Source organism: Myiozetetes cayanensis, unplaced genomic scaffold (assembly GCF_022539395.1).
Source record: "Myiozetetes cayanensis isolate MyiCay16 unplaced genomic scaffold, myiCay2020 scf2-11, whole genome shotgun sequence".
NCBI lineage: Eukaryota > Metazoa > Chordata > Aves > Passeriformes > Tyrannidae > Myiozetetes > Myiozetetes cayanensis.
In genome coordinates this window covers 74,175,252-74,203,183 of record NW_026087411.1, presented here as the reverse complement: position 1 = coordinate 74,203,183, position 27,932 = coordinate 74,175,252, and the positions used below count along the sequence as shown (strand labels likewise).

The 27,932-nt window shown below is 44.1% G+C and overlaps 2 protein-coding genes across 2 annotated transcripts in view; both read right to left on the bottom strand.

Moving 5' to 3' along the window:
- The window catches only part of FAXC (failed axon connections homolog, metaxin like GST domain containing), a 29,056-nt gene extending 17,665 nt beyond the window's left edge, over positions 1 to 11,391 (bottom strand). The window contains exons 1-3 of the mRNA XM_050315530.1: positions 11,108 to 11,391; positions 10,509 to 10,644; positions 5,129 to 5,325 (exon numbers count right to left, since the gene is read on the bottom strand). Coding sequence (XP_050171487.1) covers positions 5,129 to 5,325; positions 10,509 to 10,644; positions 11,108 to 11,376 — 602 coding nt within the window. The 5' untranslated portion in view covers positions 11,377 to 11,391. The remainder of the gene's footprint in view (positions 1 to 5,128; positions 5,326 to 10,508; positions 10,645 to 11,107) is intronic.
- Positions 11,392 to 19,991: 8,600 nt separating this feature from the next.
- COQ3 (coenzyme Q3, methyltransferase) lies at positions 19,992 to 27,628 on the bottom strand. The gene is made up of 7 exons (XM_050315531.1): positions 27,553 to 27,628; positions 26,507 to 26,630; positions 25,981 to 26,133; positions 25,731 to 25,830; positions 24,052 to 24,294; positions 22,707 to 22,866; positions 19,992 to 21,263 (listed from the first exon to the last, which is right to left on the bottom strand). Exons 1-7 carry the CDS (start codon positions 27,626 to 27,628, stop codon positions 21,046 to 21,048), a joined length of 1,074 nt encoding a protein of 357 aa, XP_050171488.1. The 3' UTR covers positions 19,992 to 21,045.
- Between the last annotated feature and the right edge of the window lie 304 nt (positions 27,629 to 27,932).

The following is a 27,932-nucleotide window of genomic DNA, read 5'->3' as shown; positions in this document are numbered from 1 at the left end:
GCCCTCCTCTGGACCCTCTCGAACAGGTCCACATCTTTCTTATGCTGGGAACTTCAAAGCTCGATGCAGGTGGGGTCTGATGCACACAGAGAGAATCACCTCTCTCAGCCTCTTTTGATGCAGCTCAGTATGCAGTTGGCCGCCTCACACTTTTGGCTCTTGTCCAGTTTTTCATGCACCAGAACGCCCAAGTCTTTCTCCACAGGGCTTCTCTCAATGAGCTCTTCTCCCAGTCTGTGAGTTATTACTTATTGCTTGAATAAGCAAAGAAAAACTTGGTCTCTGAAAGCACTGCTCTGTCACACTGCAAAGACCCTCCTATCCCAGCATGGACCTGACCTGCTCCATCCAGCAACTCTGCAACACAACTTAATTGCTTGAGGACAACAGGCCTGGCCTGGAGAAGGGCAACAAGAAGCCAAAACAAAACAGAAAAAGCAGACAGGAGGCTTCACTGCAGCATTTTTTAAAAGTCACCCCAGTTGCACAAGACTAACTTTGCCATACGGACTTGCCGTGACTATTGCTCACTCCAACCACACCAGTGAGCTGGCACTGCACCCTGAATGATCAACTATGTCCAAGATGGTTTTAATTTCATAAAACAGAATCAACAAGGTTTCCCACAAAGCTAATTAGCCTACACTTTAAAGCAAAAATACATTTCTCTAGAGCTCGCTTGCTCTGGGGGAGAAGATCTTTGGGTCTGGAAGAGGCAGAAACCAAATCAGGTGTTTAACAACCAGGACAGCAACAGAAAACTGCACAGGATTTAGTTAATCCTGCTTAGGCTAAACTGTCAAGCACAAATCTTAAGACATCTGCTTGTCACCGTGTGCCTGAAAGTATTGTCCAAACGCTTCTTGAACTCTGTCAGGGTTGGTGCTCTCATCACTTCCCTGGGGAGCCTGTTCCAGTGCCCAACCACCGTCTGGGTGAAGAACCTTTTTTCTAATATCCAATCTAAACATTCCCTGACACAAGTTCAGGCCATTCCCTCAGGTTCTGTCACTGGTCATCACAGAGAAAAGTTCATGCCTGCCTCTGCTCTTCTCCTATTTACCTTATTTACCTTCTGACTTTGAACGAGTAGAACTGTCAGATGTCCCAAATCTCAAGTGTACATGGGCAATGAAGACAGCTAAATAGAAAAGTTTGCTTTTAAAACGTTATAGTTCTAAGTACACAAAAGCAAGGAAAAAAGTAGGCTGAGACTCACAGAGACTTAAAAACACTTTTAAAACTGGCTTTACAAGCACTTCATTAAAAGAATTCTATTCAAAGGTTCATTAATCTGTGTTTACTACTAAAACATGCTTCTGAGTGTTTAATTTTGCCTATCACTCATCTGCTCAGAATACATCAGTAATTATCAACATTACAAAAGATTAGGAAATGCCAGAAATTGGGTAGTCTACAAACTCTACTTCAGCACCGCATAACTACATGTTTTACACTACAGTTAGTATTTATGGGATGACATCATTATTTTAAATATCGGCCTGAACAGAACATTTTGGGAAACATTAACATTCCCATTTGTGCCAGCACATCTGTACAAATCTTAAGAGTATAAATAAAACAATAATGCATTAAAGAGCAATGCTGTGGTGGTGAAGTAAATCCAAAGTCTAAATGTAACAGCAGCTTTGGCCTCAATACATAAATCAGGATGAGGAGATGAAGAAAGTGACTCATCAACAGCAGCTTGCCTGATTATCCCAAAACTGTCTAAACACCAAAGCAAGAGGAAAGCACTCACAAGGATGTGAACTGGGGGTTATTTTTCCTATCTGAACGTGTGCAAACTAGAATTTCTTGATATACAGAAGGATCATAACAAATTCATTCCACAGTCAGCAGGAGAAACTCCACCTGCTGTGAGACTTCCCAGAGCAAACGGCTTTTAGACCACCCGTGGCACTCAAGTCTCCTCATTGCTAGCAGTAGGAGAGACACTGCGCTTACAATTGGCTTGATGCATTTAAACACATTTACATTATAAACATACTTTATGTTTAACACATGGCAGCTCTGAATACTGACCACAGTCATATTCATTTGTATTCTCATACCATGCTTCTCCTGTACTTCAAGAACTCAAGTCACATATGATGTTCTACAGCAAGAAATGAGTCAAATATATATATTAATGGATATGTGTATATATATATATACACACACACATACTTATCACTACAGTTGTGTTTGACAACACAGGTAAACCAGTCTAATGGGATAGTCTGCTTAAGCTGAATATTCAAGGAGTTATGGTCTAGCTAAGCACATTAGTGTCACCGACCTAAGATCCCTCTCCTGAGATTAAAGTGACAGGAGGCATCTCACAGTGACTGCTGCCTGGCCTGATTCCCAGCAGTGTCATCAAGCCCAGCGTGCCAGTTCCAGAAGGAAGTGAGGATCACACCGATCTTACACAGAGGTTCGATCCCATGAACATGCTGCAGATACACCAGAAACTCAGTGCATCCTCAAAGGTGGCTGTGGGTGCCTCCCTGGTTTCTGAGGGCCCACAGGTCACTGCAGGCAGTGGAGAAGACCCAGAGCAAGCCTACAGCAGATGAGAGGGTCTGTACTGATCCAGGACCTGGGGTGAGAGCCACAAAACTGTTCCACTCCCATCTCTTCCCTGCTGGCTTGGCCCAACACCCATTCAGGTTAGCAGGCTTTTGTTTTCTTTTGTAAATTTAAACATAGCAAAAACCTAATGGTTACAGCATTCTCCAGGGGCAGGAGTTCCAGCATCAGCTCCAAATCAGTCTAGCGCATCTCAGAGACATGCTCTAACCCCAGCACAAAAATAGGCACACTCACTCACTGTTTTTCTGCACGACCCCTGCCAGGTGCCACAGTCTGGGATGGAAGCAGAGTGTCCAGAGGCTGAGGTTCAGAACAGCCCTACACTGCTCTCAGGTCCAGCCAGAGCAGCCATTTCCACCTGTAAGGGGCACCAACTGGTGAAGATGAGCAATTACCTCAGGAAAAGTCAAACGTTTCCAGAGGAAGGAGGCTGAGCACCCACCGGGATTAGCTCCATCCAGAGACAGTACACCACAGGATATACTTCGCTTCCTTGTTCGATAAATGTAATGCAGTATTACTTATTTATGATGAAGTTACTCTGCATGCTGCTGGCAATAAAACGGTACGAATCACATTTTATATCCCTGCTTTGGAGGCTTGATAAACCTTATTCTGCAGGCAGGCATCACTGTGTTACAAATTCTTCACTGTCGGACTAAAGGACACAATGAACAAACCCTAAGTTTCTGGTGGGGAGTGGGAAGGTTCAGGAACTGATGGAAAGGGATCCCACAATCACAGATACAGTGCTGTCAAGGAGAAACGTGGCCCTGCACAGAGAAAGCCTGGGTTTATTTTGGTGTAACTATAAGATGGTCAAAGTTGTTATCCAGGAATTACAGCAGTACAATGGCAATGCCTCATGGCTCAGGCTTTGCCCAGTACAGGGAACCTGCACGGTGTAACCTCACCAACATATCAAGCCTCTGTTACAGCCACACAGCAGGGACATAAAGTAAGACTTGCAGCTGGATGTTTTACTACACTGCAGCAAAAATACATGCCTTGGAAAAACTCAACTGTGTGACTAGACAGGAAAGGCAACAGGGATGCACAGCCAGGCATGCACATCTCTGTTCTTACTTGATGTAACTCTGTTCACCCATTTGGATGCCACCTCCCTGGGTCAGTGCCTGAATTTGCAATACCTGTCCTCCACACTCCTCTGTGTCATGTCCAGCAATGCCAAGTCAGCTCTGAGGGAGCCTGGATGGACAGACAACAGCTCCACAGAACAAAACACAGTTTGCAATGGAGACACAACAGCAGTATTAGCTTGTCATCAGTAATGACACATTTAAAGCAGGTAAATCTGTGAGCCACGAAACAACTGACACTAAGGCAGAGAGATGGAGCATTAGGGAACTAAAAGGCTTCATCCTCCCTTTGGCAGCTATAGTAACTGAAGTTGTAAAAATGAAACAAAAAAGGTTATATTTGCAGGCTGCTTGTGTCAGGTTATTGAGGCTATGATACTGCAGATGGGTATAACTGGTGAAGGTCACACTTCTTGGAAAGCAGAGATTACATTTCTAAATCAAATCACTTCAATTTGGCTACTGAACGACTAAATTTGTACTGAGGAGTCACTAAAAATTATTTGAAGAACTATATGTATACATGTTGCTGCTCATCTGTGATCACAAGGTGAAAGAAAAAGCAGGTAAATGAATTCAATTTAAAATCACACATTTTTCTAAGAAAAGAAGTGCAACAAAAATGCAAAACTTAGTATAGCAAGGGCTTAAATGCGTACTAGAAAGCAAAGTATTGGGAAAAAGCCGTGTGTCTGCTGAGGCAGCAAATGCCATGTCCACCTGATACTTCTATGAATTCAGCCTGGAAAGGGAACTTAAAAAGGACTGAAATGTAAAGAACAGGGGACTGACAGGTGTTATTTTCAAAGGTGTCAGTAAAATGCGTAAAACACCATTTCTATTTTCCATTCATATACATACTTCAGTTTCTCAGGATACTGTGACTAATACTGCGTCCTATCAGTTGGCAGTACCGTCAACAGTACATATTAACGGGAGTATCCTGTGTTACAAGGAAAGGCAATAATCCGTACTGTAATCGCACACACATAACTAAGATCAGTAACTGTAAGAACACAATATTCCAGATTCACTACAAACACTGGATTTGTTCCCCTGCATCCCCAAACCACAAGACATATTTGGTCACCTTGATCTTCTGCTCTTTATTAACAGGGCTGTTTCTATATGGAGGTCACACTGAAGAGGACGAAGGAACATCCCACTGCTGCTTCTTTCTACAAAGCTGCAGGCAAAGAGCCTGACTTTACCTTGCTTACACAGCGTAACAAATTCTCAGGGGAATTACCCCTGGCTCATACTACTGTACACAGAAAGCAGCAGCAGTTTTCTAGGATGAAGAGAGTTGTGAAATTAAGACTTGGGTACCCAAGTTTTCCGCAATAGAAAATAAGCCCTCATGTCCAGGTGCAGCTCAGGGGCAGACCTGACAGCACAGGAATGCAGCCAGCTTTGCCATGCAAACTTACCAGTACAAATGCTCCTCCACCATTTTTGTCACAGCTCTGGAAACAGCTCTTTCATGCGGACCAAGGTGTTTATTTAAATTCACTCCAAGCTTCTCTTCCAAAAAGTCAATAATGAACTCAGTGCCAGATACTTTCTTGTGATTGTATTCAATCCAAGGCATTTTCCCTTGAGGGGAAAGTTTTCCATCAAAATAGTTCTAAGAAAAAAAAAAAAGAACTCAAGTAAACAAACAAATATACAGACCCTTCAGGTTCTATTTAAATGAAAATAAAGATTTTAAAATAATGTTCTCTGTTTTTAAAGCCAACATCATTCAACAAACTTTTTTCTAATTAATACTCTAGAGCAGTAGTAGCTATTCAATCAGAGCAGCACTTTTACCCTATGTGACAATGCAAATAAAACTACTTCCAGGCCCTGCAAGGTGTTACTTGCTTTTATGCTGGATGCCATGTGATGTAATATTATTAATATTAATATTAAATATTAATTAAAATTAATATCATTAAATACCCAGGTTATTTAAGGATTGGAGATGCTCAGATCTCCCACAAGATTGGATTAGTTATGCTAAACAAGTTTTTAATCACAGGACTCACAACTAAATTTGGTTCTTGCACAGAGCTGCACCTTTCATGTTAAAAGTACTTTAAAAAAAATTAATTAACTACCTAACATAGATGCCTGCATTACCTCCAAGGATAAAACACACACTATCACAAGCATATTCAAAAGGCATATCATTCCCTTACTGAGCAGGAGGGAAATCTGCTTTCCGCAATTTCAGAACTTAGAAATCTCATACGTTGTTACAACTGGGTCTCCAAGAGCCCAGCAGAGAGCCCAGCACTACTGCACTGCTGAATACTGGCAGAGGAACACCTGCTCAGCAGAGCTCTCATGCAGAAGCAGCAATGTATTTTCCCCACTGGAGAAGGTGAAACACAGAGATTACAGAATCTATGGCTCATCTGACAAACCAGAGACAAATTGCTGGCTGTCAAAACGTGATCAGACATTTGGCTTCAATTCTCTTACTCCTGACAGCAGAGACACAAGGCAGAACTTTCTTCCTTTCTTGTGATTCTCATTCTCGCATCCTGTTATTTAATGAATGAAAACTCCTAGCCTAGATAGCTGCATCATAAAGACTCACAATAAAGGCTCTGCACTCAAGTCTGGATGTTTAGGGTTTGCAGTTCTGCATTGATCTGTTTGGGTCTTAAGTATTTACCCTTTCTGAATCCACTTAAGGTGGATTAAGGTACTCTCACAGCAAGGAGTGTGTACCAGAACATGCCTCCCACTCAGTCTGAAAGCACCAGCACCCTGGTTACCGCTCAAAATCCAGATGTGCAATGCACTACAATCATGCAGCCATTCCCGGAGACTCTTCCCTTGTGGATGAAAACAGACAAATGGGTAACACTGCTGGGAAACAATGCCTTCTGGCTCTAGCCTCTTCTGGGATTTGTGCCCAAACAAACAGCATGCAGGGATACTGGATTATATAATGTCTCATCTACCACACCCCTGCATGGGTGAACAAGGCACCTGAATCCCTCCCACCTGCATGTGTGGGTGACATGGGGATCGTTTCCAATGGAGAAACTCTAAAAGCACTGCACATCCAATGCAAAGCAGAGCACTGCTTCCTTCCAAGACCTTTCCTTCATCAAAAAGAGTCTTTCAGCACTGAGACTGACTGATAGAATTCCATAATTTTTTATTATGACTTTACTAAAGAAGCCCAAGCTTTTTCTGGAACTACACAGTGTGTCTAGAAGGCACTAGGCATTGCTAGTTTAATGTTTGTTAGGCCCTTCCAATATGGTATTTCCCTTCTTGAGCACAAACATGGATGTTTTGCAGAAGCTACTGGACTTGAAGCTGTGATTATTACATCTTGCAATTACTGCGGTCCATATGATTCTCAACCCAGAAAAAAGCAAGTTGTTATTACTCAACTGCACATTTCTTCAAGCCCATATATCTAAAACATTACCTACCTAAACATATATCTAAAGCATTATCTACACACATTGCCTAAGAAGATTTTCGTGTTTCACTACATATGGTTTATCAAACAAAATAGGAAACATCTTTCAGTGACCTGAGAAAACCTCAGTTTCTTGAGAAATCTGTTATACTGTTCTTGTATTCACTGTTCTCAAATGGGAATTTTTAAGCTTGAAACCTCAGTATCCTTATGGCTGCTACTAATTGTCATCAAATATTTATCAATTTTCCACTTAAAAATTGTTCCAGCTGCAAAACAGGGAAAAGCTATGGTATTGTTAAAAACCAAAAAAGAAACCAACAAAATATCCCCTCATACCTCATAGTACATTAACTGAACTGCAGCCTGCAAAGCAACAATAACAGTAGCTCCACGGAACCTCATTTATTGAAGAATTTTAAAAAAGAATGGCACAAGGTATTTCTGGGGTAATTTTATAGTATTACCCAGAAGAAATTAGGTTTCACATTTTCAGTTACTGCTTCTTATGCTTTTACTTTTACTCATGTCTCCTCCCAAAAAGGTTACCATCTTCACAGACCTGGAATGAAAACAGCACATTTCTGCTCGCTAATTATTTATCTTATTACATAAAGGCTCAGCTGCTCATATTCTTCAGGAAATCAAGGAACATCCAAAACATCTCTATGAGCACCCAGAATGGGCTCTTTCAAAGCAGGCTTTATCAAGAAAAGCATCAAACATTTTGAAGAAACAGCTAGGCATTGTGACAGCCCAGCCAGGGTGGGGCTGCCCAAATAATTTTTGATGGAGAACTCGCACACAGAAGGGTAGCTTCAAGAAAACGTAAGCACGTTACAACAGTGCAACTGTTGGGAGAAATTCAGCTGAAAGCAGGAATGTGTCACCCTATGCCAATCCTCACACACCATTAAAGCACGTTGTGAAACACACACAGCAGGTTCTTCAACAGCCTGATGCACTATAATAAACATAAACAATTGAAAAAGTAAAAGCAGTCTGACCACCTTGCTGCCTTCTCTTTGCTGTATTTCACAACCCTCCCTTCCAAGCAGCCTCTCCGTGGCAGAGTCGATGACCACAGCAGGTCTCCTGAGAGGAGCACCAGCTGCCACCTGCAGTGCTTCTCCATCACAGCCCCTGCCAGCATGCAGGAAGCGAGGTGTTTCCTCCTGTATCCTGCTATACCCCACACACACACTCCACCCTGCTGCCTTGTCAGGCAGCCACCAGATGCCTTTGCCACCTACAGCATCCTACAGGTAACACAGTCATGAGGTAACAAAATAAAAGTCTCCAGGTAGTCTGGTAGAGAAAACTCCATAACTCCAGCCAAGAATAATGTTACCTCCTGCTCCCCTCCCACTCAATCCCACAGCAATATCCACACCTTCCTCCACTTGCCAGAGCCCAGTGCAGCACCGTACTCAGGGACAGAAACAAAATCTGCTTCTTCCAGAAAAAAAATCTGCATCCTCAGCTCATAAGCTTAGCTCCACCAAACTTACCTCTAAAACCTTACCAACACCTTAAACCTGTATAAGCCAGCACGGCTAAAAGCAGCAACCTGGCGTTCCAAGCACCTGCGAGACCCATTCCTGCTCCTGCAGTGTAGCACATGGAGCATGCAGGAACCAAGCTGGGTCAAAACGAAATTAACTAAACCTCCCTGGGACCAGCTCCAATCCAGCCTCATCTTCCCCAGAAAAGCACGAGCAGGAAGGGACAAGAGGAAGCAGCTGAAGGTAGGGCTGTAGCTTCTTGATGGTCCTGCTGACCTATGCCAGCTTAGTGTGCTCACACCTAGTGAGTAGGGACAGAGAGAGATGCAATACCAAAAAGCAATGCTGAGCTTCAGTCCAGAAAACAAAAGAGGGGACGATAACCCTCAGATAATTCCTCTCTCTTGGAAAAGCTGGGCGAATCACTCATAACCACCATGAGCTTCCTAAACGACTCTATCCGGAATCACACAAATGCACAGTGTTATCTTTTAGATGAAAGTGACCACATCTTGTCACAACCATCTTCTATACTGCAGCTTCCTTCCTACTCTCCACCAGAGCAACCTTGACCATCACAAACCTTTGAACTGCATCAACTGCCATTAGGAAGAAAACAGATCTCACCAATATTGTCTTCCCTTCAACATGCAATTTCTACCTAAATTACTTTGGGTGGAGAAGCAATGTGCACAAAGTCCTCCTGCTCCAACAGCATGTTCAGACTTCAGTATCTTGCAAGTTCTGTAAACCTAAATGAGGAAAATACATCCCACAGGATGGAAATCTTCATCTTTAGTAATCCAAAGTATCTCACTGAATTACCATTAAATTGTAAGATAGCAAACAGGCTTTTTATACAGAGTTAAGCAAAATGTACTCGTTAGGTTTTCTTTCACTTCTGATGTAAAGGAATTTAATCACAAATGAAACTGAATGAATAACAACCATGAACGTGTTTTAAAAAAAAAGTTGTAACAGGGTTGGTTCCCCTCTGTACAACACTGGACATAAAGCATTCTCCCTAACATATTGGAGACCTTTCTTCCACCAAAGATCTTAATTCTATGTATCTTCACTGTTGCATCATCTTAAAGGCAATCAGTGCTTAACACAAACAAAAAGAAAACCACCCTATGTTTCAAAGAGCCTGTGTGCTGCACAGCCTGCCAACACCCCAACAAGGTGCGCGCCAAACTCGCAGTGTCACAACTAAACCCTTGATGCTAATGGGCGAGACTGACAGATTCAAGTTTCCGCTTTCTTAGCTTTCATTCACTGGAGAAGCTCGGGCTTCATCCCCTGCGGGAAGACGGCATGAGAAGCACCCAACCACAACTACAGAGCAGTATTCGTGACCTCTAAAAGCAAACCTGCTTCACGTCACTGTGGAGGAAGCACCAGTCATGGGAGGTGAAGCAAAAGGCAAGCACTTCTTGGCAGGAGAGTTCCACAGAGAAACCCTCCAGGAAAATAAGAAGCTGCAGCTGTCTAATCATGATGTCTTCAGCACGGTGAAATTCAAAGATCAAATAATGTTACGCTTTAGTTCTGCGGTGTTATTTAGTGTTACAGAAACTCCAAACTACTCTCCCACTTAAGCGTTTCCAGCCAAGTTAACTTCTTAATATTCATTTAGCTGTGCCAGTTCAATCTACAGCTGTTCCAGACCAACCTTATTCAAGTCATGTCTTTAAAGGTTATACACCCTATTTAACTGGAGATATAAAAGTGTTGGTGTACCCACCTAGTTGTAGGTGTATGTTTACATGTCCCTGTGTGAGACAGACTAGGAGGTAGGAGAGATGGGATGCCTATGTGCCATTTCACACAACTACAGCACGCTGCAATGCAAAGGCAAACTGCACAATTTACCTGGTAGGGTAAATCAGCCATCCTCAAGTACGTTTCCATTTTCAGACAGAATGGTGATAAACTCGGAACACCATTCCTAGGCCTTGAAAACTGATGCAGTATGATAGCATCTTTTGAATCCAGCTCTTCCTCTTTCCTGTCAAAAACGAAATTGGATTTTAAAAAACGAAACATTGGACAGGTGCATGATACATCAGTAAATTAAACACATAAATGATAAATTCCGGTCAAGGCAACACACTCGTCCGCCTTTAAGGGGCTGCTGCAGGTTTTGATTGCCAGGGTCCGGAGGCGGTGAGAAGGCCAAGCCCGGACCACCTGTAGGGACGAGCGTAGGGCTCGCCACGGCGTCGCCTCCTGGGCTGCTGCAAAGGGCGAATAGGGGGGGAGGGCAGAAGGGGGGGAAGGGAAATAAATAAAAAAAAAAAAAAAAGGCAAAAACACGCTGAAAGGCAGAACTCAACCCGCCGGACCCCGACGGCCTGCCCCCCGCAGGTACAAGCGGCTCCGAGCGCCGCTTCATCGCGGCGGGAACGCCCTCGGCTCCCGGCGCCGCATCCCCCGCGCCGCTCCCGGGCGGCCCCCGCAGGCTCACCCACCGGATGGCCAGCAGCTCGTGGAGCAGGTAGGCGGCGGCGGCCAGCAGGGCCCCGCCCGTCAGGTACAGCGTCTTCTTCCACCAGGAGTCGGAGCCCAGCGCCGCCATGGTGCCGCCGCCGCCCGACAGCGGGAAGGCGACGATCTCGCCCCCATAGAAGGCGGGCGGCGGCTCCTCGGGCCCCGCGCACCAGCCCAGCGACAGGCTGCGGTTGCGGCTCAGGTCCGCCACGCAGGAGCGCGGCGCCGCCAGGCCCACCCCCCACAGCATCCTGCGCCCGGCACCCGCATCCCCCGCCGCGGAGCCGCCGAGCCCCACCTGCCCTGCCCAGCCCAGCCCTGCCCTGCCCTTCCCGGCTCGGCGGCGGGGAAGGGCCGCGCCGCGCTGGACGGCTGCGGCGGCTCCCTCAGCCGGCGCTGCGCGGCTGCGCGACGAGGCTGGGGAGGGAGGGAGGGGATGGGCAGGAGAGGGAGGAGGTGCGGTGGACCGAGTCGAGTCGGGTCTGCCCTGCCCTGCCCTGCCCTTGTGAAGTGCCTCGGGCCCGGTAACCGCTGTCTAAAATTCAGGGCGAAAAGACGCCGTGTCACTCCGGGGGAGTGGTTGCGTGTGAGCTGGCCCCGTTAAAATGCCCCCGGTCCGAGCATCGTTTCGCTGCTCCTGGAGGATCGGAAGAAGCCTCGCATTCGTATTCGTCCCGTATTTAGGACAAAGGAGCCATCGCGGTGCCCGGCCGCAGCTGAGCGTTGCCACACTGCGTCTGTCAACACCGCGGCGATTTTCTTCCAATTGTTCTGATGCTCAACGAGGTGACTGAGGAGAACACCTCCATGGGCAGAAAAGGAAGCAAAATGGCTTCAAAGCAAATCTCTCGGCCCAGAAGGTCGTGAGATTTTACAGGCACTGAGGGTCCCGGCACTCCTTTGCCTGCGGCACCTTCCCACTGCAGCGGGAGCCGTGGGTGCCCCGTGATGGCATGGGCAGGACTTCACCTCACGTTCTGCCGAATATCTGTGGCTCTGCATAGTATGCTGACCCCAAAACACTAACAATGCCCTTTGCTTTCTGATTAATACCACTGCCCAAATGCTTAGTCTGTCATCGAATGCTGTGGTGTGTACACAGCTGCTCCAAAAAGCTCCCACACGTTGGATATTTTATTATGCCATCAGGGGCAATAGAAGTGACCTGATCCTTCACACAAATGAAGCATCTTTCAGTGTCCAGGAGGGAACAGAGTTTGTGACCAGGGCTTTGTAAATGCTTTGCCTAGAGATGTAGGACAGATTAGACAAAGGAGGCAGATGAGGAAGAGGAGATTCCTGAGAGAAGCCGTGGAGTTCAGATCCATATGCCGACTTCTCCAAGTGCCAGTGGTGGCCAGTTTTGTGTTTAGTTTTGCTATGCAACATCAGTGAGAGCAACTTGAAGCTGTGTCAGGAGAGGTTTGGGTCGGATATTAGGAAAATGTTATTCACCCAGAGGGTGGTGGGCACTGGAAGAGGCTCCCCATGGAAGTGGTCTCAGCACCAAGCCTGCCGGAATCCAAGAAACTCTCAGGCACATGGTGTGATTCTTGGGACTGTCCTGTGCCAGGGCCAGGAACTGGACTTCAATGATCCTTGTGGGTCCCTTCCAACTCAGGATATTCTATGATTCTCTGAACTGTCTCTGCGTCCTGCCTGCCCTCACTAGGAAGGCTGCTGTCTGCTGACAGTCTCCTGCTTATTGAATGCATTTTGTTTTATTCCTCACTTTTATCTTGTTGTTTATGGTTATTCAGTAGCCACAGGCTACAGCACAAGAGCCTGTGTTTGATACATAGCATGTGTTTGATACTGTGATGACATTCCGCTCTTGGGAATCAGTGGAATCAGAGGTCCCAGGGACCCAGTAAGTCTCAATCCACAAACAGGTTGATCCCTTCAAAACCTGCTGCACTCCTGTGCACTCATCCTTAGGGAGGTGCTGGCTGAACACCATCTTCACAGCTGTTGGGCCACCCCACGTGATGGATGATGCACAGGTAATGAAACAAGAGTGGAAAGTGAGACCAGCAGCCCCTTCATGCCACAGCCGATCATTTGCAGCATGAGGTTTTGTTAAATTCTTACAACGGTGCAGTGAAGAGGCAAAGAAGAAAAGTGCTTTTTCTCTGCTTCAGCACCTGCAAATCTCAGGGTGAAAATTTATTTCAAGTGGCAGGCAGCCTAATAAATCTGGACTGTCACAGCCTGGTACCTGGTCTCAGCTTTTGTTCCTCCATGGGAATTGCTTGCTACGTTACTGATAAGAGGGATCCAGTTACAGATGGGATCTAAGTTTCTGTGAGGGTGAAGAAAGGTCCTGTGCATCTGCATCCCAGCTGCTTCCACTGCTTGACTTTCAGAGGCAAATGAGCTATCCTGAAATCTGTGTTTTGACCAGTGGCCAGCACAACTGGGAAGACCTGAGGGAGAGGAGAGAGGGAAGGCAGGAGTAAATCATTCACCTCCCAGTGCAGACCCAGGTGAGGTAGGCAAACCTGATATTTTGAAGGAAGCATTACTGCAATTTATGCTCTGAAAATCGATGCTGTGTTTTGGTAGTCCAGCTTGTGCGTAGTTGCCTCAGGATTATTATTATTATTATTATTATTATTGAGTCAGATGTTTAACATTTGTTCAGTAAGGACACTGAAACCCCTCTTTTGGAGAAGGACTTTATGCTGTGTTAATCCTGTTCTGGGTGTGGTGTTGCCTGGAAGCTGAGAGGGTCCAGAACATAGTGCAGGAAGCTTTAGCAGTAGAGCACATGTGCCTCATGGTATGTCAGACACAGATCCCTACAGACACCCTGGCAGCCTTGATGTCTTGCTCATGAGTAGGATTTTTGGAAGTTGGTTACGACCCGCATGATGCTGGCCGGACGTGGCCATTTAAAAGGTGCAGATCCCAGTGTCACATCTTTGTTGCCAGAGTTTAACAGCAAATAAAGAATATGGATAAAACATGACTACCCTCATACCTGTCCCTCTTGCTTGTCTTGCTAGTGGTGCTCTGACAGCCTCTTTTTCTTAGGGTTTTAAAGTCTCCTGCCTGCAGGTATTGAATCCATGTGGCCTGACAGTCTGATAGCCAACCTTATCTGCAGGCAAAACACATCAAAAAGTGTGTCCTCAGCCTGCCTTTTCCCTGACTGTGGAAGAAGGCAGTGTCCATTCCTCCAGGCAAGGTGCAAAGCCTTTTGCCCACGGCCAGTGACTCGTATTAGAGAGGATTATTAGCTGGCAGCAGTGTCCATGAACCTGAGAATTGCCTTCTGCTCCTGTGCATTGCAGGTGCTGCAGTCTCAGGCTAGTTCTGGAGATTGGCTCTGGTTTTCCCACTTTGCCTCAAAGCAGCTTGCAGTTGATGCCCGCTGGGCTGTGGACTGCCTCGCTCTCTTGCTCAGGGAGGGTGGGAATCCAGCTCTTTGTGTTTGCTAAATTACCGCTGTTCATTTCTTTGAGTGGGGAAAATGAGAGCTAACGATGATACACCCACAGCCTGTCTGGCTGCAAACACACACCAAGTGCAGCACAGTCTGGAGCAGTCATCGCTCAGATACAGCTCACAGAGCAAAACAAGACCTAATACGTTTAGGTACACTTTTATCTGTAATCTGTTCTAATGCAGCTGCCTAAAGGAAGACAGAGTAACAGGACGAAATAGGTAGATTTTTTTAGTTATCATAAATCTAAGCTTACTTTGTTATAAAGCAAGCCAAATTTTTCTTCTGAAGTCTGCAGTTTGATTTAGGGGCAGGAAGACACTTATAAACTCATTACTTGATTCTGCAAGTTGGCATAAAGACTCTTGATCTTCATTATGTTTCTTGGGGGGTTTTCTTGTAATGTCCTTGGGTTCATTGCACCTCTTTAAAAAAGCCTGAGGGTGCCATGGCAGGCTGCCCACAGAGGTGGCAGCGGGTCTGGAAACCACAGTCTGAACCCAGTGGTTGAGATGGGTCTTTGTGGAGTCCCATGGCAGAACCTGTCCTGTCTGTATTTTACCTGAACTAAGTATGCTTTTAAAAATCAGAGCTCACGCTGCATGCCTTGCTCCAGGTTTTGCTTTACTGTACTCCTGCCAGCTGGGTTTAAACAGCAGAGCTTTACTTGCCAGATCTCCCCTGGAGCTTCATAAAACAGGGCCATCCATTTTCCACTCATTTTTTTCACTGGTATCACCCAGACCCTCCTACTTGCTGCCTCTCTCTCTTCCAAGTGGTCAAAGTTTGGGCAGCACGGAGCTTTTAACAGCTCCATAAATGAGGATGGGTTAGTTTTACAGGTTGCTCTGCCTGAAGCAAAAGCCCCTTTCCGTGCCCAGGCACAGTGACCAGCTGTCACCAGCCAAGGTGACACCCCTGCTTAGGCTGGACTCTCACTTTGTGTGCTGCCAGAGCATCCTCCGGTGGTATGGAAATGGTTTCCTTCTCTTTGAAGTAGCCCAAACTCACTGAGCCCTTGGCTGCAGATGATGTAATTTAAGGGGGTTTTGTGGTGAGAGCTGAGTTTATGAGAGGGCGAAAAAAGGCTTTTTCATTGCCAGCAGGCTCCCAAGATCTTTCTGAAATAATTGCTGACTGCTGCCTGGATTGGTTTTGTTGTAATATTAATGACTTCTCTGGGCAGCTTGAGTTTCATAAACACAACTTTTTAATTATTCAGAATAAAAATAGCCAAGGTATAGCTGCAAAACAGTCATGCTGTGTTTTTCAGTTCCGATTTAGAAAAGGGGTTAATGTAACTTTAATGATATACAAAAGTACAAATACATAGAAAATGCAAAACATCTAGAATCTAAACTACTTCTGTGCTATACAGAAATATCTCTGCTATACAGAAGTATCTGTACACATGAAGTGCAATTCCAGCATTTACTTTGCCCTTGCTGGCCAACAAAGCCACTTTCTAAAGCAATGTATACCTTTAGACTGTTCTGAATGATGTATGACAGAGTATCTTGATTTCTCAAAAAAAAAAAAAAAAGGCTTTGTATGAAACCTCCTGCTTTCTGCAGGTGGAAATACTCAGGCTGGCAGCTGAGTATAGCTGACTGCTACTCAGCTGACAGACCTACAGTTTCACAATTCTTTAGTTGTTTTTAATTTTATGACACTGCTTTACAAGCTTTTTGGACAACTGACAACCCTCACAATGTCGTAGGGGCAGTTACACGCTTTTGTAGTCAGATATTTCATGTAACACTTTCTCAGTAGTGGAATAGTGTTGGGAACCAGCTACAGATTGCTTGCCATAGCCTGGTAAAGTGGCTCCCAGTCTTTGCTCATTTGTAAGTGTTCTCTGATTTACAGCATCCTCAGAAGAAGTAAGATTTGCAATACATAGTGCCATGACCTGGTTGGCATCTTGGTTCATATTAAACTAATAACAGAGATGTCTGAAGGTTTTGCAGATTTCCTTACACAGATTTCCTTTCCCTTCTATATTTACTCTTTTCAAAAGACCTATGAGGTCTTCATATTTTACTCCACTAAGTAAGAAATGGATTTTTTGTGGGAAAATGAGTTGTTTTAATGCATCTGCCTTAGACTAGCTTGCAACTCACCTAAGTTGGTAATAACAGATAAAAGCACTAACTGCTTCAGACACTGAAAAACAGAGTAATATAACAGTAGTGAGAACAAACGCTGCAAATCCAGGGCAATAGGACCACAATATGGGAAGAGGAGGTTGTTCAGCATGACACATTTGTCTGGAAATCAACTCTCAGCTGAAGGCAGTGGGAGGAGAAGAAGAAGGGATGGGAACAGGGAGGAGGAGAGCCCCTTCCAGAGGCCATATCCCTGATGCCAAGGCTGTGCTTTCATCTCCTGAGAGCTCTGGAAACAATGAGGGATGGGAGAGACAGTGGCAGGGCCAATGGCCTGCAGTCTGCATCCTCCAAGAAGGTGAACTGTTGAACACTGTAGTAGATAGCAGGAGTTTGGTTTATTGTGGATTTGATTCTTGAAAAAGATGCTTGCCAAGTAGTTCTGTAGACAGCAGCTTTTTTCTTATCTTCAGGTAAGATTCAATAAGGGAGACATGCTGTACAACCCACATGGAAATGCTGTCCTGCCTAGACAGGCCATGTGAAGTTTCTTCCATTACCTGCTATGAAGTTAAAATTCAGAGGGTCTTTTTTTCTTGGCTGCAGAGCAGAGGCCTCCAGGCAAGCCCACAATCAGAGAACCACCTCAGTATTCCAAAGCCTTGTGCTCTTGAGAAGTTAGATGTTCTTGCTGCTAGGATTGGGAGGGGGGAGGAGGAGGGCAATGAACACATACCTCTCTTTGACAGTGAAAGAAAATCTGGTGGTGCATTGTTTAGAAAGAATAACATAAGGGTTTACTGGTTTTTAACATCCCTGGGGATGGGAGAGACACAGAGCTCAGTGTTCCTGCAGCAGTGGCAGGAACTCAGTGGTTGTGGACATGCCTGCCCAGGTCAGTCCTCCTCAGTTACAGCTGGGGACCAGGGCAGGGAGCACCCTGAAGGGCTCCCCAGGGCTCTGTGGTAGCCAGGTCCCACCAGTTTTGTAAAGCATAACTTAAAGGCGGATCAAGGGAGGCGAGGCGCTGAGCTGCCGCTTCTCCAACGGCTGGAAGGCAAAGCTGGGAATTAAACCCCAAATTTCCATGCCGGGGTAAATCTGCTGGCTGATGTTTGTGTGAGTTGGATACATTCTTCTGAGGTCTCCTTTTTATTCTATGTTTTGTTTACTTTAATTTTTACATGTCTTCAGGTTGTATGTGCATATTCTAACTCAGGGAAATAAACACCATATTCTTTTCTATATCTTCTATTATTATAAGTTTTCGTAATACAACATAATACAATGCCATACAAGGCAATATTAGCAGTTCAATCTCCAAGTTATTTCAGGATTGTTTTTTGGTTTTGTTTGGGGGTTTTTCTAAGTTAGCACATCTCATGAGGATGCAACAGAGGTTTCAGATTTATTAATGGAACACTAATGGTCTTTACAATCCTTTTAAGAAGAAAAAAATATTTTATCTTTTTAGAACAAGTGAATATTGATGATATTGCTGGAGTGACTTCATGGGGGAATGCAAGCACAATAAACTGTATATCAAAGTATATATCCTGAATTCCTAATGCATTAAGAGGTGGTTGTGCAATTAATGCATGTGTAAGTCAAGACAGGTCAGGTGATTTTACAGCCTAGGTAAAATCCCAGCCCTTCTAGCTAGAATAAAACATGATGGTTTACATTGCTCCAAGAAAACAGGACACATGTCAATACAAATGAAGTCTACTGTTAGCACAAACTTTAAGTGATCAGAATTTTGTCCTATAACCTGGAGAAACCTGGGGAAACACAGGCTGATTTTTATCACAAAACCCTAATCTGGAAATAATGTTATTTTTATTCAAATGTTTAGTATTTTTTAGTGTAAGCAGAACCAAATTACTCTGAAAGGGTTATAAAAGCAGCACTCTACTTTCCAGCAGAGAAGGGGTTGGGGGAAAACATGCAGCATATTATAATAGCAAGACTGTGCATTACACAAGTCACAAAAAAATAGCTCTTTTTGTCATGAAGCAGGAGACAATGCAACAAAATTCATCCCGAGCTAGAAAAATAGGAAGTTATTCTGAAGCAGGACAGAATCAAATAAACCACAGGCTCTGCTTTAGAGGTAGTGAGGGATGATTGTACACCAAGTGTTGCTACTCCCTTGCAGGCTCAGCAAAGCCCAGCAGAGGCAGTAAGGGAGAAGCAGAGCCATGAAGCAGTTTGAGAACTTCAAAGAGGAGGTGATGAGGAAGAGAAATTATGCATCTGGACTTCTGCATTTTTCCCTTTAAGAAGATAACGTTAGTAATTTCATTAAATAAATGCTGACTCAATTCAACAGTGTTGCAGTTTCAGGAAAGAAGTTGTTTGTATCTTTGGGCATCTTGGAACAGATAGCAAAGAAGTTTTGCGCAGTGGGAATATATCTGCAACAGGATAAGGGATCTGCACAAACATAGAGAGTACCATGAATGAGGGATTTGTCAGCATTTCATGATTAATAAGTCACCAATCCTTCAGCCTGAAGTGAGAGGAACCCACCTTTCCTTCTAGGAGCTCAGTGAGAGTGTAGACATTTGGAACAAGGCACTGGAAGCTACCATGCAAAAACAGGGGCAAGCTGTAAATACCTGAAGTGTTGTGATTCAGTCTGACACGGAGCCACTCTCCTGACCATCAGTAGTTCCTCTTCAACGGCACACTGGAACCAGACTGCCCTCTATACCTCTACTTCACATTTCTCGTCTCCATCGGAATAATGTTTATCTTCCAGGCATCACTCATATTCCTTCTACTATTTCTGGCTTTTCAGTGCTGTTCCCCCTTCAGGTACTCCTGGGCACCTCTCAAACATCTGCATCTACAGTTTCAGCACTCACGCGATGATTCGTGTTCTATCTCGCTTTTTCTCTTCCCGACTGCTTCATCAGGCTGGCTAATTACAGACACTGAGTCTTCTGACTTCTGAACCTCTAGACCACATGCCATTACTCCTTTCAAGCATTTCTTAGAAGTGTATGAAAAAAAAAGTTTGGTTTTTTTTTTTAAATTAAAGCTCAGATTTCAACAGAATGAAAAACTTCAGAAGTCATTTTCAGGAAAACTTTCCACAAGATAGTCTTTATTCTTATCGCTACTCACAGCCACTGCACATTTCCTTTCCCACTCCTTTCTCTCTCCCTTTTTCCATCCCCTAGGAACCTGACATAGGGTGTTAGTGAAAATGTAAGGCAAGAAATTGTCAAGTCCTGCAATAATGGCCATGAAATGTCACTGGACCACCAAAGAACAATGGACAAGAAGATAATGTAACAGAAATCACGGAAACTTCAAGTTGCATTTTCATTTAAAAATAAGATTAAATGCAAATCTCCTCTGAGGCTGTCATACTTATTTACATACATACATATTTACACCTCAGACAAGAACTAGTCTCGGCAAAGAGCTGGGACTGGGACTATGGGAGAGATGAAACAACATGACAAGCCAAACCACAGCTGAAGAGCTGAGACCACCCAGAACACCATAGTTTGCTCTGTTGAATTTTTTGCAATATCAGCTCCTTTGATTTGTGTTGCAGAAACAAATGGCTGTGATCAGGAGAGTCAAGAGTCTACAACGAGCAATAGAGACTGGTAAAGAGCAAGCCCCAAATACAATTTTTTCCCAGTCTCATGGCAAGAATAACCTCTTGCCTCACCCCTAGTTCTGTGTGCATGCCTGGTTGCTGTAACATTGCTTTTTCACCTCCTATCATCACTGTTCATGTAAGCACTGAAGCTATGGATCCATAATCATTAAAAGATGAAAGCAAGAAGATTTTCAAATTTACTTGACTTTGGGATGTAATACAGCTGCATTAAAATCTTCATTCACCACACATCTGCTTCTAAAATCTATAAAAGTTTAAAAATCAATAAAAAGCTCTGAGGCATCATAACAGAGCTGAGTATCTTAAATACCCAATGCATTTTATTTATTGTACATCATTGTGGGTTTTAACTCATTCTACATTTACACTATTATTTTATGAAGATCTGAGTCCCAGTAGGACTGAAAATGCCTCCACATACAGAAGCCTCCTCCAAGCTACGGACAGAATAATTTGCATTTCCCTGTCCAACAATTTGAAACTTATTTTCTCATAAAAAAATACTTACTCTTTAAAAGCTTTGATCATTTAAATCTTGAAAGATTCCTGAGATAATGGGCAGTTGTTCCTGAGATAATGAGACTACCCTACAATATTTGGCCAAAAATAGCACAAGTATCATTGATGCAAACAGGAAGCTTGTTGTTAGAAAAGGTTTTATTATGTCCATCTGAGTAAAACCTTCTTTTCTGTCCTGGTGACAGTCCATCACCACAAATCTCAGACAGTGATGTCTGAGGCAGTGCCAGCTGTGCCAGCTGTGGCTGAGTGCTGTTGAATGTCCGTCTCTGCCGGGGCGTCTGTGGGGCCTGACTGTCCCTGAGCCCCAGACTTCACCGCGTGCACTGCGTAGTTAAGGCTTGTGCTTTCCATCCAGCTCCACGAACCCCAGAGCGGATTATACAACATCCCATTCACAGTCTTGACTGAAAAGCCATCTAGGAAAGAAAGAAGCCAGATAAAGCAACTGATGTTCTTAAATATTGTAAGTCACTGCAGCATCAAGCTCTTTAGAACAGCAAGACTGAACCACACTTCTTCCTGCAGGCTGGGGAGCAGCGCTTCACAAGCTGGGCTTTGTCAGACACCACCACACGCAGTGCCACTGGCATTGCAGGTGACAGCAGCTCCTGCTCCTGGCAGCGGCTTCAACAGCTTCTGTGCCAGGCCCCGAACCACCGGCATGTTACGTGGTGAGCCCCTGCAATGTGCTCTGCCAGAAACCCCAACTTCACACCAGCACACCTGGGTGACTGGTAACGTTTTCTGTAGGCAGAGACGTTCTTCAGATTGACGTCACACGCTCCAGAACCAAAATCTGAGCATGTACTTGGAAGGATTCTGCAGATTCCCTTTAGGAACAGGAAAATGTAAGAAAGAGGCAGAAGAATGCCATCAAGGGCTCAGTGCAAATAAAGAGTGATTTATCACTCCCTGCTGAGCAGCGCTCAGTTTGCTGCATGGATCCGCTGTGTCCCAGCAGGATACAGGATGGAAGGCAGAAAACAAACACCCTATCAAAACAAATCACTCCACTGCACCTGCTTCTCCTTTTGAAGGAAGAACAGAAAGAACCACCAGTATGTGAACCAGTATTAGTCATGTTCCTTATGGCATCACTGCAAAGTGCCAGGAAAAGACCTTGCCAAGAGAATAGCTCCACTCATACTTCAATTTCTTTGCAGTGAACTAAAGCAAAGTGAAATATTCCATGAGAGGGTTTTAAGACATCTGCAGCTAAGGAGGGCAATGGGCAGAACTCTTTCCAGCTTTGTCTATTTTAAAAGCAATCAAACCAGGGCAATTGAATTAGAAATAATTAAAATCAGTATAATACAGTCTCTCAAGAAAAGAGTAACAAATTTGTGGTAGGTTTTATCTTCACATTTTTGAAGAAATATTTTAGCAACATAATATGAATAGAGAACATGGAGCAGCAACCAAAACTAAAAACGCCTCCTCCCAAGGGACAGACGACAAACAATGCAGTGGCAGCTCTGGAGTGCCAGTACAGTTATTGCCTCAGACATGGCCTAGAGCACATGAACCACTTCAGAGCATACATTCTGCCACCAGAACACAATGGAAAGCCTTGGCATTTTTATTTAGGCTATCAAAGAGAGGGCAGCTGTAACAAGATTTGTTTGAGTAATCTCTACATTCTTAGGATTTCACTTAGTTTATTTATTTTTTGCAAAATCCAGTAAGCAGCAGTGCCTTTTAACCAGAAATGACACTCATAATATATGACTGTTACCTCAGTCAGGAAAAGTTGTGTATTGTTGCTAGCACTCACCCCATGTAGCTTATTCCTTTGCTATTTCTACAGGGACCATTTGGATATCTCCCTCTGCATTCCCATCATTTGGCGTGGAACTTACTTGATTCCAGGAGGTGCTCCAGCTCTTCAGGGGGAACAAACTTCTCCCACTCGTGTGTTCCTTCTGGTACAATGCCCATTATCTTTTCTGCAACCACAATTCCCAGGACATAGGACAACTGCGTTCTATTGATTGTCGTAATGAATAAAGAACCTTCAGGCTAATGAGAAGATCAAAATGTTCAATTAGAAGAATATTAATTTTAAAAATTGTAAATTTAATCACCTTAAAATACAGAATTTGTCAATCTGCAACTCTACACAATGGAAAAAAGAAAGAAGTAATTTCTTCCCAGGATAGGTATTTACAAGTATAACATTTAAATACAAGAAAGAATATAATGGTCTAACAGTATGACTCAGTAGTCCTCAAAGAGTCAACATAATCAGAGTCTTGCATGGCCTAAAAACCATTTCCTTGCCCAAAGAACACCTAACAAAGAACAAAGTAACTTATAACATTTCCTACCCGGGAAATGGTTAAATAAAAGATATTAAGGCATATACAATATCCATCGTAAAAACTCCCCAAAACCAAAAAGCAATCAAACAAACAAACAAAAAACTCAAAACCACTTTTTAACTGAAACCAAAGTAAAATGTGCAACACTGCCTAATTTTTGAGATTCCTGAGTGCCTTGCTGTGCTTGTTTTACTGATCACATGGTTAAAAAAACAAAGCCAGAAAATAATTAAAAGTCCTCAAAAGACTGTTTGGTAGAAATAAACAAAAATTTCTTTGTCTCTATCTGGCTAAAAATTAGTTCCATTCAAATAAACAATATTCCTTCTGATGATCAGAAAGATAAAGAGATTAAAGGAAAGCTGCTGCTTGTGTGCTGAGCCTACCATTCTTCTTTACAAATGAATATCAAGAGGAATAACCACCTGAGTATTTCCAAGTACAACTATGACCCTTTAAAAGCAATCCAGGAGCACACCTGATGTGATGCTGGAGCTGGAATAGAATCTTGTGAGTCAGAAACATCCCTACAGTTTCAATGCAGTCTGAGCTATAGCTGTCCATCAGCAGCAGCACCATCACGTTTTCTCTCGCCTGGCTGAAATCAGATGCGACCAGACTTCTTAAGGTCTTGCTGCAATGCAACATTGCAATACTAGGCAATAACACTAACGCTTCGCTAAGGCAGGGTTGGGGAGATAAATTCCCCAGCTAAAGCTGGGAAGATGTACTTGCGTCACAAAGGAGAATGGCAGGCACATCCAAAGTGGAGACTTCAAAGTGGAGAAATGAATGCAGATGTGCTTTCACATTCCTTTAAGTAAGAGCCATAAAAATAAAAGAGAATAAATATTCCCAATAACGAAAGCAAAAACTCTCTTACCTTTAACACCTGAGAACAACACTTGATAAACGTTTCAAGGTCAGCCACATGCTCCACTACTTCAGAAGCTACAATTACATCAAAGGTTTCCATAGACTCTTCCACAATCTCCTCCAGTGAACTGGACTTGTACTGTATTCTCTTGGCCAGGACTGGATCAAATGACTTGTGCCGATCTGCTGTTCTAATGTTGTCCTCCAGAGGATCAATTCCAGTAACTGAAGCTCCCAGTCTAGCTAAAGGCTAATAAAACAGATTACAATTTATTCTCTGCATGAAAACAATTTACTTAAGGCTAACTTTGCAATGTACATACATGATGCAGAAAACATCCATCAGAGAACAAGACAAACAACAGTATGATGAGCTCTGATCCAGCAATTTTATTTTAAATGTTTACCAAAGCAATAAAACCCTTAGATTTGGAAGAGGTGGTGTTAATTTTCTTAGAAAATTATACACTGCGGTATACACATACTATATACTGGAATATAACTGTCTTTTAGAATACTTTATTCTGAATCTATTTCGTTACACCAAATAAAGATTTCCTCCACTATTACTCTCTGATAGAGGGAAAAAACAGAGGGGGGAAAATCAACACAGTAATTAAAGGGGGGAAAACAATGCCGTATTTAATTACTGTCATTACTTTCTTCAACATCCACCTGTAATGGTAAATCCTCATATCTTTTTAATGGTTACTTAATATATGATTATCTCTGGGAGTTTTTCACTGCTGAGAACTAAACACTGATGTTTACTAGGATAGCATCAGCCTTGGCTGTCACTCAGGTTTCTCCAGTGTCTTCTTACTCCTAGGTTAACACCTCAGTCATCACCTCTTTTGAAACTGAAACAGGCTGTAGAACATGACCACATGTATGATATTCCAACCTGAAATTCACCAGCTGTTCTGGCTGAGAAGGTGATGCAGCACATCAGTTTTGCCAGCCTTGTCAGAGAGACTGCTCTCACAAGGCTCCAGGATTTTGTTTAGAAGAGAAAAAAAACCCCAAACCAAAACACAAAAAAAAAAACAGGGGAGAGATTCAGGTCTCTTTGTAACACCTCATTTCAGATGCTGATGAAGTTTCCAGAGTAAGTTGCTCAGATCTCTAAACCTAAATTCACAAACCATCCCTGGTCTACTGATGGGACACAGCACTGTTCAGAGCCTTTGTGGACAAAGGGTTCCACCACAAACAGCAACTTCTCAGTCCCAGGTTTGTGCAGACTTCTCAGGAAGCCTCTGTAACATCAGAAAATACTTCTTTGGTAATGAGGATTGTCATGATTCTAAGTATTCTTGCCTAGGCTTGTAAATTGAAAAAAAAAAAAAAAAAGGAAAAAAAAAAGAAATACTCAAAGACTTTTTCATGTTTCTTCCCTTCTGAGTGTTTAAAATCTTATTTTACTGATAAACCTCAGAAATTTAGAATTTCTCATTACCACCTCTCTTGTTTTCTGTAAATCACCACCACCACCACCACCACTACCACTATGCAAACCAAATATTCTATAGGGTTTGTAGGATACACTACACCATATTCAGCAACTAACATATCATAGAAAAGGTCCTCCTTGGAGGATTAGAAATTAAGCAGTGTAATAGTAAAAGCAATTCAAATACCTTGTGCACTTTTTAACCAGAAAACAGAGAGCACACTGTTTCTTACCTCACTTAGCAGTCCTCCGCCACAGCCAACGTCAAGAATCTTTACTCCAGAAAGTGGATTTCCCAGATGATAATTATGACTCATGCTCAACAGAGTATCTCTGAAAGAAAAGGGATGTGATTGAGGTCTAACACACAAGGTGCTTTAGTAGATGCAATATTCAGTTACCTTAAGTACTGATAATTGACAATGTTTTCTGAGGTTATGCAGAAATAGTACATATAAGAAAATTCTGTCCTCAAAACCATACCTAATAAATGGCACTCTAATATCATTCATAGAATGAAGGGCTGAATATTCTCCTTCTTCATCCCACCACTTGTGCGCGAGGAGCTGGAATTTTTTTATTTCCTCTGAATCCACTGATGAGTGTGCAGTGCTGAAAGGCCTCTTCGCAGTGAGCCTAAATAATGAAAGCTGAATGTCATTAAACTAATACCACTATTTCACGTTGGCTGAAATTAAGGAAAAACAAATTCTACATCAGAAAAATGAAAAAAGGTAAAACTCATGTTCCTTTAGAGACTCTAGTTCAACTTGTTTAGTAGCACACAGATTTTATATGCTTTATGGGTAACACACCTTCCCAAACAAATGGCTGCATGCTTGTAATTTTTATGTCAGTAATTAATAAAACAGGAATAGTCCACTTCAAACATTTAAAAATGAGTGAGATTTTAAAATGGCTCCATGTGACGCTGTCACAAAGTAAAATTAAATTGTTATAGAAAATGGCAGTCCTTGTCACATGGGATTATTTTATATGCAATACTTACGTGCTGCTTTTCATTTCAGTCAGAGAGACAGGCAGAGTACTACTGGATTTCAGTTGTATTTTCCAATTGTAGTCCTGAAGGATACTTCTCAGGCCTGTCTGAAAAGACAGATCAGCATGGCCATCTGCATAAAGAAAAGGCAACCAAACGAAAAACATCAACTTTAGGAGAGCTCAGAGGCAAAACACGTAGTTGTAACAATGCAGCTCTAGCAAAATACTAACCATGCAAATCTTTGCACATTTGCTCACTATCATAATTAAGGAGTCCACAGGGATTAAATAAGAGCGTATGCCAGTTCACCACCCCTGTACTCCTCAAGTTACGTGCAATGCCATTTTTCAGAGTCTGAATGGAGCTTTTCATGCAGCTGAAATGTTTCAATTAGTGTGAATTTCCCCAAAATGTTTACTCTGACGTTAAGGTGTGCATACACACACTTATCAACAGTGGGTTTATTACACGTTGGGATGACAAACACACAGCTGTACACTCATTTTGCACTGCATGAAATGGCAAGGAAACGTAACTAAGAAAAAGAAAACCTCACGGACTGCCCACAGACAGGCCCAGGACACTGTCCTGAAACTGCCCTCCACTCCTGCTTTGCCAACGCAGAGCTCGGCTCTCCTGGCACAGCGCATCCCCGCTCACATCGAACTGCTGCCCGGTCCCCTGAGCCCCCAGACCACAGCAGCACCTCACCGCACCCACAGCAAACCACCCCAGAGGGTGATTTTAAGCTGCAGAGAGCGATGGAGCGATCCACAGACACCCCTGGGCTGAAAAGGAGGCGGCAGGGGACAAACCCCTCCACTGGGAGAGCCAACCCCAGCCCACCCCGGCCTGCCGGGCCCAGCGTGGGCTGGGCTGGTGCGGCACTGCCAGCCCGGCCGGCGGTGCCGGGGACGCGTCCAGGAGCTTCCACACACACCCGTCGGGAGGTGTGCGGGGCCCGGCTGCGGGGGACTCGGGCAAGCGAGGCCCCGTCACTCGGCCCGTACCGCGGGCCGCGCCGGCCCCTCCCGCCCGCTCGGCCCCCTCACCGCCCGCCGCCCGCCGGCGCCGCAGGGCGCGGCTGAGCGCTCGGGCCGCCCCGGCGCCGCCGCCGCCGCCCCACATCGCCGCCACCGCCGCGGCCGCCGCTGTCGCCCCGCCCCGGTCCGTTCCCGGCCGTGCCGGCTGCCTCTCGGGCGGGAGCCGGGAAGGTTCCGCCCGGCGCTGGGGCCTCTGCGGATGCCGACCCGTACGGTGGCACTTGTCGCCAGGGCTTCACCTGGAGCGACTCTGTTTAAATGAGTACCCCCTTAGTCCTGATCCTTGCCTGTCTTGGAACAAGAGAAGGCTCCCTGAGCAGAGGCTCGTTCGGATGACACAGCGATGAACAGTTTTCAGTCTTCTTTTATTACCAAGAAACTCACTGGAC